We start from the raw sequence: 12,630 nt of genomic DNA, 5'->3' as shown, positions 1-12,630 counted from the left end.
TGTCAGTTATTCGTCATCCTGAAGCCTGCCCCGTGATGATGCCTTTTATTGGTGTATCCTTGTGAACATATTTCAGCGCACCATGTGCCGGGGAGTTCTCGGGGCGGGCGCGTGGGGTCTGGGTGCTGGCCCTGTGCCCTCGCTGCCCCCCGCCGGTGGTCCCCTCGGGTCCCCTTGGCTCTTCTCAGCTCTCTCTTCTCCCCTCCCTTCCCTACAGCTGGCGGCGGGGGCTGCTCCTCTCAGAGCTCTGGGCCGGCTCTGTCAGCTGGGGCCCCCTGCGGCCGGCTGTGTCCCTCGCCGCTAGGACCTGCCAGTCTGCGCGCCATGGCAGCGGCGGCAGCATCCCCGCCAGCATCCCCGCCAGCCAGCGGCGGCGGCGGTGGCGTCCACGGCCGCCGCTGATGCTATTGTTCCCTAGTGTTAGTTGCTCTTTGGCTGCTTTTCATCTGGAGCGAACAATAGAAGCAGGGAGAGCTTTGCTTTCTCTACTGGTGGAGAAGGAAAGACCGTCCCCTGCGAGAGTGGTGCGGCTCCGGAGGCTGGAGCGGCTGCGGACAGCATGGGGTTGCGAGCCGGGCGCCTGGCGTCCCCGAGCCGGGGCGTCCTGCAGCTGCTGCGGTTGCCACTGCTCTTGCTACTCCTGCTGAGCTCTGGCGCCCGCGGGGCTGCGGCGCAGGGAGACACCGAGGTGCCCACCCTCTATCTGTGGAAGACCGGTAAGTGGGACAGAGTTGTCCTTTGCTCTATCTCCAGATCTGGGACTATGATCCGGAGCGAGCTAAGGGCTCCTGAAGGAGCCTCTGTGTTTCCAACTGGTCCTGATTATGCCAGGATCCCCAGGTCAAAAGTATGATCCCTGCAAGCGAATTAGGTCATGTCCTATGCCATTAGGAAAGAACAACATAACTAAGAGGCAACAGTGAGTCACTGGGTGATTGTTTCTCTAGCCGCTCGGCAGTGAATGAGGGCAGCGCTGTACTTTCATTACAAAGTGAAGTGCTTTTAAAATCTGGGTTTCCAGTCTTAGACTTTCTAAAATGACATTCTAGCAATATACAGGTAGACAGTTCTTTTTTTTTTTTTTTTTAATGCGGTGTTTTGGCAAACACACACACACACACACACACACACACAGAGAGAGAGAGAGAGAGAGAGAGAGAGAGATTTAAATGTATTAAGCATAGCTTTGTGGTGTGTGGGACACCAGGGTCAAGCCCTGTGCAGGCAGCTCTAACAGGGAAAACTGGATAGTGCAATTTGTAACGAGTGATTCAAAGTGATCTTTTACGCCGTGGAGTGATTAACATGGAGGTTTAGAAACTTTTCTTTCCGGGAAAGAAGTCTTTTCGCTTTGTTTTTTTGACAAAACAAGAAAAGTAGCAACTCACTGCTCCTCAGACTCTCCCGGCAAAGCGCTGTAGAAGCAGAACACACAGGGAAACAACAAAACCTTAGAGCTCCAGGCTCCCCTCTCTGCTGAGGGTGGGTGGATGCTCTCCAACCACTATGGAAGACGGAATTCCTGAGCCTACCAGAAACTTCACACACTCACCGGAGACAAGTGGAGGAGCTATTCTCCTCGCTTATAGCTGAGGATGACTTGAGAGTTCCTGAGTGATGCCAAATATCAAGATAGGAACAAGATAGAAAGAAAAAGTGTCCAGATCACAGTCCAGGCAGAGTGGGTCTTCTGGCTTCAGTCCTCCGACCGACCTGCTGAGGAGGCAGATCCATTTACGCCAGAATCACACCGATGACTAAAGGTTTAAAGAAGGTTCATACATCCAAGCAACGTGGTGAGGCATTGAACAGAAAATCACTTAAAGACAAAACACCCTTTACCTTGGAGAATCGCATAATATACTAATGCACTCTTGTACACGCGCAAATACAGGCACAGATTAGTCAAAGCAAAGTCATTCTTGCGAACTTGGTAAGACTTTAAAGATCAGCTACTTAGGGGACTAAAGACAAAAGTCAAATTCGTTTGATTTTAAACAAAGAATTGAAAGTGTGTTTTATTTTTTCTATTCTAAATTTATAGTAGTTGGTAGTACTTGGAAATTTAGAAAGAGCTTCTCGGGGCAACAGAGCTGGGCTAGTTGAAATTTGTACTATCAAAGGAACATGAGCCAAGTAGCAATTCAGACGGAAAAGAACATAGAGATCCTGTGCTGTGCTGCCTTTGAGGTACCAATACATGTCAATATTAATGTCATAGCCGGAATACAAGCCAATTAGACCTTGATTCCAGCACCAGGTTCAGTTGTAGCCTGCTCTAAGAATAGTTCGACGGTGTTCTCACCCCTCCATCAGTAGCTGCCTACTGTGTGATTGTACTTGCCTTTGACTATCCATACATGGTATGATGAAATCAAGTGGGTTATGAGAAACTAAGTCATACATTGTCAACTGTTGTGCAAATAGAAGCTAGTGGGAGGATGGTGGTACTATGTATTTTATGATGATTCTTTGTTTCTTGGGAAATATTGGAACATTTAACCTGCTGAGCAAAATAATAATTTCTTCATGTATTTATCCACTGAAAGGAAGGGAGATGTTACTAAATCTAAAATGAGTTGGGAACAGTTCTCAAAGGAGTTAGGACAGAACAGAATACATTATAACTAAAAAATGCAAAGGTGATAGAATCTTGTCTATAATTTGATGAGAAGCAAATTTGATATAACTGAGGGGGGAGGGGGAGGAGGAGGGGGAGGGGTAAGGGGGAGAGGGAGAGGGAGAGGGAGAGGGAGAGGGAGAGGGAGAGGGAGGAGGGGCAGGAAGGGAATGGGAAGAAGAGAACAGAGAAGCTGAGGACATCTGCTCCAGTGAGGGGCTTTCGCTCTTTCTACTGTTTACAGGAAATAGCATGAAAGATGACATCACTAAAGTGGAAGTTTCACTGGACAAAGATATAGGACAGAAGCTTTTACTGCCAATAACATGTTGTTCACTGTGATGAAGTCACACAGTGCCTGGCTCAACAATTAGAGAAGACAATATCTAAAGATCTATTCGCCACTAAGTATTTAATTTACATACACACATATGCAAACACACATAATTAAATACCATATATTTACATACTCAAACACTTGTGATTTTCATTATACAGACTTTATCAGATTTATGACATATAACTGATGGTATATGATGTGATATGTTATAGTTTTAGGTCACATCACAACAAAGAGCTGTTAACAATTTACAGTCAGTTCTCACTGTAGAGGCTGAATGTGATGTGGCCACCTTTGCTCTTGACCAACTCAAAAATAAACAATACTTTAAACACACAATAGTTGATACATGGCATACTATACTCATGAACATAATGCAGTGACAGCAGAGATTGTATAGCTGATAAAACAGTTGAGGGTATGCTCAATACAGAGTTGCTATTTGCTTTTGATCTTGGTGTTTGCCAAGAGGATAGTGAAGCACAGAAGAAAGAATATAAAATAAGAAGACATACAATAATATTCTGAAATCTTGAAAGTATTCGTGACAGTGACACTCAAGCCCAAATACTCAGTGGAAAATATTCAATATCAATAAAGTCAGCTTGAGAAAATTCTAGACCTCTGGGAAATCTTTTAGAATTTAACCTAAAAGCAGATAGGAGCCATTGGAATCTCTTAGAAGATAATATTTTGTTGTTGTTGTTGTTGAGAAAGGAGAAAGAAGACTCTAAAGGCTGTTGGGTAGATAAGAAAAGGAGAAAAGCATCAGTACTATAGAAGTTATAGGAAAGCATGGAGAAATGCTTTGCTTTGCATGGCAGAAGTGTCAGCCCAGATTAGCATCCTTCATAAAACAGCTATCAACGTATCCATCATTTCAGCACTCAGGAACTAAGATAGGAGACAAGGAAGAAATGCCAGTTTTCTTAGTGTTGGGAAGAACATCAGTTTAATTCAGACACATTGAATTTAAGGTACAATGATCCAATGAATAGATCTGATTGGGGAAAGAAATTTTAATGATTAGAAGATTAAAAGGGAGATCTAGGCTGAATTGGAAAACTAGTAACTCAATACGATTTTGATTTTGTGAGTAGTTTCCTAATGAAAACAAATATTGAAAGGCAAAAAAAGATATATCACAAAGAATATTATGTTTTTAAGAGGCATGTCAGAAGTAGTAAAAAAAAGTTGAGAAAGTATTGTCAGAAAAGTTATAAGGAAAATATCTATAGGCACTTATTTGGTAGCTGTGTATTAATAAATCATAGTGAAAAAGTACAAGTAATTTAAAAAATTTGGGAATATGGGATTATAAACTATTCCAGGAGCTATCAAGCTAGATGAAGAATTGTTGAGTGGTTGCTTGTTATTTATACTCTTTTAATTTGTAAAACTATTCCCATAACAATTTTGATTAATCAAAATCATCTGACAATTCCAAGAGAGGAGAGCTAACAAACTGACCAAACCAAAACGTGATTGACCATATAAGGTCATCAGGCTATCATCAAATTAAGTCATGGAGATTTACTCTCAATAAAGTCATAATAAACTCATCAAATATACTTTTATAATAATGAGATCATTCTGGGATCTGAGAAACATGAAAAATAGTGTCCATTATTTGGAATTGGGTTATTTGCAAGTATGGTTATCTCTCAAGAAAAGAATGTTCCTCATATTAGGTTCATGCTACATAACTATACTGATAGTAACAGTCCTTACACATCCTTACACAATTATTTTCATGAAAATAGTATCTTTATTCTTCAATTAAAAATATATTCCTTTTACTGATAAGCACTACATAATTGAAAATAAAATTGCTTGAAATCTCTGTACAAGATTATGTCTTCTTTGCATCAGTCTAACTTCAGTTAGGCTGGAAAGTTGCCTTTGTTTGGACCATGGCTTAGTTTACTCATAAACCGGAGGCACCATTGATACTCAGTCCTGGTCAGAGTGGGTTGAAAATATTCTATCTCTGTTACTTATGAAAATTATTTCATGTTTCTGATTTTTTATTTTTATCTCCACAATGGTTTAATAGCATATATTTTCTAAGATTAAGTATAGTATAATTTATAAAGTGTTATTAAATTATTGATTCCTTTCAGAAGTTCAATAGTGATAGTTTTATTGCTGCTATTCTACATAACAAACAACACAATTTTGTAACCCAATCAAGTCTGGCAATGTGTGTGAGCTCGCTCTAAAACACCCCCTTTGTCTTGTAAGTGCACTATTTATCATATACTGATAAAGCTACAATACCACAAGTTCTAAGGAATATATCATTGTAGAATGACATGCTCATGGACTGAGGTCATATGGCAGTGTTTTAACCCACACTCTACCTGATTATTCTGGTTATTTTGTATTAGAATAACAGAAGTTCTGAAGGGGGAAGGTACCTGTGAACTTTTAACAGATACTAAAGAGAAAGTGTCTAAATGGGTCCACTAATTAAGGTGCTCCTTATTTTTTATCCTTAGTTCCTCTAAAATGGCAGATGTAAAGTGCAAGGATTCTACTGGTGTCATCCATTTATCTGCTGATATCAATTAAAGGACAAACAAAAATAGAAAATGAAGCTATGTAGATATAGGTTTAGCTAGTTTATTAAATTGATGCTTTTTGAAGATCATATGAATGTGCTCAATAACAAGCCCAACATTAATTGCATGATACAACCTTTTGTACTTCATTTAGTAATGATTCCGAGGGACTAATCAAGACACTGAAATGCTATGTACGTAAAAGGGTGTTCTTTCAGAGTTTCATGCAGATATTCATCAAAAATGACACTGTATAACCTGTATTTCCTTTTCTTCAACTATCCTCTGATTCCCAAACACATCCTGTGTTAAATTTCTTCTCCCCCCTCTTCTCCTCCTTCTCTATTTCCCATTCTTTTCTTGGTCAAAGAGTCGTTTTCCAGGAGTTTCTAAGACAGTTATATACCCACTTTTCCTTTTCAAAACTATCCTTTTGAACTCATGGTTGTAGTAGCACAATGTTGTGTTGATGTTGTGGTCAGGTGACTAGAAAACCTAGTAGTTATGGCAGAAAGAGGCTTAGATTTCTCCATTGACTTGTAGGAGTGAGCACCCACAAGGAGTCCTTTAAACAATGGCCATTCAGTGCACATTTTGCTTACATAAATGGAAAAACATGGACCACTATCAAAGTAGAGCATTTAAAGCCATCACAACCTGGATGGAAAAACCAAGCAATTTAAGCTTCAGATACAGACATTGGTATATAAATATAATAATTTAATTTATGCAGGCCTTATGCTATACATGTTCTTCCTTGGATTATGATATCATGAGCAATAACAGGATATTTGTGTCTTGTAAATGAATGTGGTTGCATCAGAACAATAATAGTGACTATTAAGGTTGCTTGTTTTGAGATTAATGTAGTCCTAGCTGGCATTGCACTCATAGTGATCTGCCTGCCTCTGCCTCCCGATTGATGGCTCTAGAGTGCTGGGATTAATGGTGTCCACCGCCACACCTGGCAACTCTACACTATCTAGTATTCCCAAGCGATTTCCCATCCAAGTACTAAGCAGGCCAGCCCTTGCTTTACTTCTAAGATCAGATGGATATGGGGCACAGTCAGGCTGGTTTGGCTGTAGACTGGGTCACACCATTTAAAGGTTATTTTTATTCCTTCTGACAGTATCTGAGAATGTAATAGCAAATGTCACCAACCCAGTGTGCCAGATTCTATCCCTGAACGTGAAAGACATGAGTGTTGAAGAAGGGAATCTACAGCTGGAATGAAGATAGCACTAATTACTCAAGTAATTATGCACTTACATCCACCCATGTTTAATAAAGTGAGATATTTGAGAAGAAAATTTCAGGCCAGGTATATTTGAAATCCTCAAAATTTTAGACCTATGACTTCTAATCTCTTTGCATCTTGTTCTTTAGCTAGAAAATAGTTATGAATTATTCTCTATTTCTCCACACACTTTAAAGATAATAAGATAAACTTGTACAGGACTTAAACAGAGCTTGGTAATTACTCACAAAATACTTATCTGCTGCCTGGCAGTAGTCCCAATGTGAACTGATAGCACCTCCTCACTGGGAAAGAGTCGATAGCTAGCATCTTTCCTTCCTCATTTTGGTTCATCCTGTATGGATCTATGTGTGCCTCCTGGGCCTTACTAGATCCGATAATATTTTTTTTTCTTGCCTGTTGCTGGGCTCCAAGTATACCAGCTTTTAGCAAGATTTTGCAATGTAGAGGGATGTTGTGCCTTGATGCTTTTCCTTGAGGTTGCACACATCCTCACCAGGCTGGAAGTGCAGGAGGTGTGACTCTTTAAGTGGGACTGTGCAGTTTCAAAATGACCTAGTGTAGAAACACCTGAGAATATTCTTGGCAAAGTGTTTTTACTCTGTGATGTGTGAAGAGGAAGTGGAGGCTTCATTTCCCTAAGTGCAATGTGCATATGTGTGTATACATTTAGGTCACATATATAATTAGACTACCTCAATCTGGACTGTTTGTTATCTTCCAAGTAAAGCTATTTCATCACTGTTTGGAGGGCAGGTAGCTATGCAACTGTTTCATGCTCACTAAAAGATATCTACCTTTACATTTTCCAAACTATGTAAAGCATTTTAAATTCATGGTAGAATTACCATAGTAATCTAATATACTATTTCAAGAATATTGATGCACATATACCTGCATATATGTGCCTACATGTATAAATGAACAAATGCCAACACTTATGGATAAATCACCACACAGAAATGAATTATTTATTTGCTGTTAGAAATTTTTATATCTCCTGAAAAGAGGTTTTATATGTGCTATTGATAGTACTGGCTTAAAAAATGTATTTAATTATTCATACTTTTTGCTAAAATATTAACTATATGCAATTTTATTTTATTGTGCTTTCTGCTTGTTTTTCTACTCAAGCACAAACTCTATAAAAGCACTTACTATACAAGTCCTTAAACCACCTCCCATCAACATAAGAGTTCTAATTTAAGACACTTATGTCTAACCATCTTCCTGTGTTTGTCACCCCAGTGTCTGAGCAATGACAATAAACTGCAGTGTCTGCACACATTTCTAAGAAATGCTTTTCTTTTAGTAGTATCTGTCTACAGTCATATCAAACAAATTCCAACTTGTTTATGTCACAAATAGTTAACATTGATTACATCATCATAAAGACGTCAGTAAGAAATCGAGGTGGAATAAGGTGTACTGTGCACAGTCTTGCTTTCTAGAGGATATAGTTAAGGTACAGACACTTCAATTGTAGAACTACGTACGTAGTTACACCCCCCCCCTTCTTTTGTATTGATTAGGTTCAACTGAGTAGAACTGGTAGGTGTTTAGTGTCTACTTTATGGCATGCTCAGTACCAGGCACAGTGGAGCACACTTGAAGACTGTGTGAATCTGTCTCTCCTGGTGCTCCTCAGTAAGTCTGAATAGCTGTAGAGCACAGATGGAGGAAGACGGTTAGAAGACAGTGATGATCTTGCAAAACAAGATATGCAAGGAGTATCTTTCCTACAACACATGCTTAAAAAATAAATAGTTTACAAATAGATACAAGCTAGAAGAGACAGTGGAGAAGGGGCACTGATAAAACAAAGAATGGAGGCTAGGAGATGGCATGAATGCCCTCAAGGCAGGTACTAAGGAAGCTGTAACAGAAGGGTTGCTAGTTCAAAGCCAGCCAGTCAGGCCTCAGAGAAAGAGACTCTACGTTAAAAACAAGTAAAACTTTTAACAAAGAAGGAAATGAAAGCCAGGAAGATGGCTCAGCAAGTAAAGGATTCTGCTTTCATGGGTTTCATCCTTGGCACACGTGATGGTTTGTGTTTGCTTGGCCCAGGGAGTGGCACTATTAGGAGGAGTGGCCTTGTTAGAGTAGGTGTGTCACTGTGGGTGTGGGCTTAAGACCCTCACTCTAGCTTCCTGGAAGTCAGTATTCTGCTAGCGGCCTTTAGATGAAGATGTAGAACTCTCAGCTCTGCCTGCACCAGGCCTGCCTGGATGTTGCCATGCTTTTCGCCTTAATGATAATTAAATGTTGTGTGGTTGGCATCCACAATAGTGTCTGGTTTGGGTGGTTATTTATGGAATGGATCCCCACGTGGCCAGCCCCAAATCCTTAGAATCATATCTATCTTTGTACAATCTGCCTACGCCTCTTAAAAGAGTTGCCTTGGTCATGGTGTCTGTTCACAACAGTAAAACCCTAACTAAGACAGTACATGTAAGTTAAAAGGAGAAAAATAGCATCTACAAGCACCATTTCTCTGCCACACATGAGACAATACTCTCTCCCACACATAAATATGCAAATAAATTAATAAAGAGAAATTAGTGTTTTGGTTATAGGGCGATGTGTTGGTAAGTGTTGGTGGGTGAGGCATAGGCAGATTGTACAAAGATAGATATGATTCTAAGGATTTGGGGCTTGCCACGTGGGGCTCCATTCCATAAATAACTACCCAAACCAGACACTATTGTGGATGCCAACCAGAGCTTGCTGACAGGAGCCTGATATAGCTGTCTCCTGAGAGGCTCTGCCAGTGCCTGACAAATACAAAAGTGGATGCTCACAGCCATCCATTGGATGAAGCACAGGGTCTCCAATGAAGGAGCTAAAGAAAGGACAGAAGGAGCTGAAAGGGTTTGAAGCCCCATAGGAGGAACAACGATATGAACTAACCAGTATCTTCAGAGCTCCCTGGGACTAAACCACCAGCCAAAGAAAACTCATGGTGGGACTCATGGCTCTAGCTGCATATGTAGCAGAGGAAGATCTAGTCGGTCATCAATGGGAGGAGAGGCCCTTGGTCCCCAGAACAGGGGACTGCCAGTGCCAGGAAGTGGGAGTGGGTGGGTTGGTGAGCAGGGGGAGGGGGGAAGGGATAGAGGGTTTTTGGAGGGGAAACTAGGAAAGGGGATAACATTTGAAACGTAAATAAAGAAAATAGATAGGAAAAAAAGAATTTTGGGCTTGGCTTTCTGTCCTTTGGTTTATGGAAACAAATATGTATATATGTATACAATATTGCCAGGAGTAAAAGTAAATACTTGCAAATTCATGATTGGTATTCTAAATAAACTTCTATCATCTTCTTGCAAACTTTGCAAGAAAAAGAAACACTGCCTTTATTAATTCTAGTTAAATATACTTTAAAAATAATAAAATTTTAATATTTGAAGTTAAAGTTTAATCACATAATTTTCTTCATTTATTTTCCTGGAGCCAATCTTCCCATACAACCATCTTAAATCATGGTCTCTGTTTATTTGTTGTTACATACATATATTCCTAAATATTCAAATACAACCTGCACAATCAATATATTATTTGCATGTATGCATTTCAGGGCTGGTTTCTTGGCATTGAATAACTTGGGGGGTTCTTGCTTGGAGAAAACCATTTAACCTGCTTTCAGTTTAGCTGCCTGCAATTCTTGTCTAGGGCTGGGGTTCCCAAAGATTTTAACTTTTCATGTTAGCACATCCATTGCTGTAGTTGTTGCTTATGTCCTGTTGATGAGACTTTGTGAGTGTGTAATCTCTGTCATTTCTAGGAGGCCCAATATCACAGCAGAGTTCCTGTTGCTCTGGCACTTGCGATTTTTCTTCCCACTCTTGGACAATTATTTCTTCTGCTGAGAACTCTTTGTTTAGATCTGAAGCCTATTTAAAAAATATATTGTAGGTTGTTTGTTTAACTCTCCTTTTTCCCTTGAGTTCGTCATATATTTTACATAATAATCCTTTATCAGACATATAGCTTGCAAAGATTCTCTCGTATCCAGTGGGCTTCCTCTTTACCCAATTGATTGCTTTTATATCTGTCCAGAGATTTTTACTTCTGTGAAGTCTCACTTGTTAATTTTGGTCTAAATTCCAGGGCAAATGAGTCCTAACAGGAAGTACTTTGCTATACTGATATCCTGTAGGCTATTGCTTCCTTCCTTCCTTCCTTCCTTCCTTCCTTCCTTCCTTCCTTCCTTCCTTCCTTCCTTTCCTCCCTCCATCTCTCCTTTCCTTCCTTCCTTCCTTCCTCCTTCCTTCCTTTCCTCCCTCCATCTCTCCTTTCCTTCCTTCCTTCCTTCCTTCCTTCCTTTCCTCCCTCCCTCCATCCTTTCCTTCCTTCCTTCCCTTCTTTCCTCCCTCCTTCCTTCCTTTCCTCCCTCCCTCCCTCCTTTCCTTCCTTCCTTCCCTTCTTTCCTCCCTCCCTCCCTCCTTTCCTTCCTTCCTTTCTTTCTTTTTTCATTCTCTCTTTCTCTCTCTTTCTTTCTTTCCTTCTTTCTTTCTTTCTTTCTTTCTTTCTTTCTTTCCTTCTTTCTTTCTTTCTTTCTTTCTTTCTTTCTTTCTTTCTTTCTCTCTCTCTTTTCTTTCTTTCTTCCTTCCTTCCTTCCTCCCTCCCTCCCTCCCTCCCTCCCTCCCATCTACCTGTGGCTTCTGAGCTGGTACAGATAATTACAGAAATGCAGCAAGATCTCTGGGCTTGACTCTGAGCTCTATAAAACAGCTCCTGACAGTTTGCAGTAGTAACTGAATATCTCTAAGGGGAGAGTCATCAAAGCAGATTTGGATTTATGGAATCGAATAATTCATAAAGTAAGACTAGACGGCAGCTAAGATACATCTCTTTGCTTGTCTCTTGTGGCAAAATTTAATGGGTGCTTCTTCAGCTCCTTTGGCTTCTGTTGTAAGAGAGCTGGCTTTGTGCTGTTTCAGCCATGAAAGTTCCATAAACAGAATTAATATCACATCAGACAAGGTGGCGTCTCAACCCTGGCAGATCAAACACTATAGAGCTGTGATTTCCTGGCTATCACAAGTTTCCAAAATTCCTCCTCTTGCGGTAATTTTTTATTTTGATAGCATCATCTAAAAGCTAAGTTAATGAAAAATCTTTTATGAAAAAAATGTGACAATATTATGGGAAATGAACTCATGTGCCTTGTTATTTGATACAAGATAGATTTCCTTTGTGACCATATGATAAATAGTTGGAATTTTTACTACAGTGTCATTTTTAATAGCCATGTTGGACATAAGGCTTTACCATGCAACCATTCATTTACGAAAATGACAATTTAGTGCCTTTTAGTATATTTACAAAATGGCACACGCATAATTCTCATAATTCTGAATCATTCTCATTACTGTCCCAAAGAAATTTTGTGTTTGCTAGTCATTGCCTCATGGACCATGTAAGTACAATGTTGGTGGGTTTTTTCTTTCCTATAGATTTGTTAATTGTTGATATTTTGTATGAACAGAATTATATCCTCTGGGTTCAGAATTCATTTATGTTGTTATATGCATCAGCATATCACTTCTTTATCTTGCCCTCTACTATATAATAAACCCATCAAGTTTTTCTTTATATTGTCCTCTACTGTATAATAAACCCATCAAATGATGGGTTCATTTTATAAATCCATCATTTTTAAAAATCTATTTGTTGATGGACATTTAAGTTATTTCTACTTTGGGACTCTTGTGAACATTATCAATGATATTTTAGTTTGTCTACATATGTTTTAGTTCTTCTGGCATCTGGGCAGGACAAATCATCTCTATCCATTGGTTGTTATGACGACTATAACCTCAGAGGAAAGAGCTTTGTGAAT

General features: G+C 39.8%; 1 protein-coding gene across 1 annotated transcript in view; it reads left to right on the top strand.

The window, feature by feature from the left end:
* Positions 1 to 259: 259 nt before the first annotated feature.
* Positions 260 to 12,630, top strand: part of Thsd7a (thrombospondin, type I, domain containing 7A) — a 437,646-nt gene continuing 425,275 nt past the window's right edge. Inside the window, exon 1 of the mRNA NM_001164805.1 lies at positions 260 to 716. Within this exon, the coding sequence (NP_001158277.1) occupies positions 560 to 716 (157 nt within the window). The 5' untranslated portion in view covers positions 260 to 559. The remainder of the gene's footprint in view (positions 717 to 12,630) is intronic.

Source organism: Mus musculus, chromosome 6 (assembly GCF_000001635.26).
Source record: "Mus musculus strain C57BL/6J chromosome 6, GRCm38.p6 C57BL/6J".
Taxonomy (NCBI): domain Eukaryota; kingdom Metazoa; phylum Chordata; class Mammalia; order Rodentia; family Muridae; genus Mus; species Mus musculus.
The sequence above is the reverse complement of the archived record's forward strand: the minus strand, read 5'-3'. Positions and strand labels throughout refer to the sequence as shown.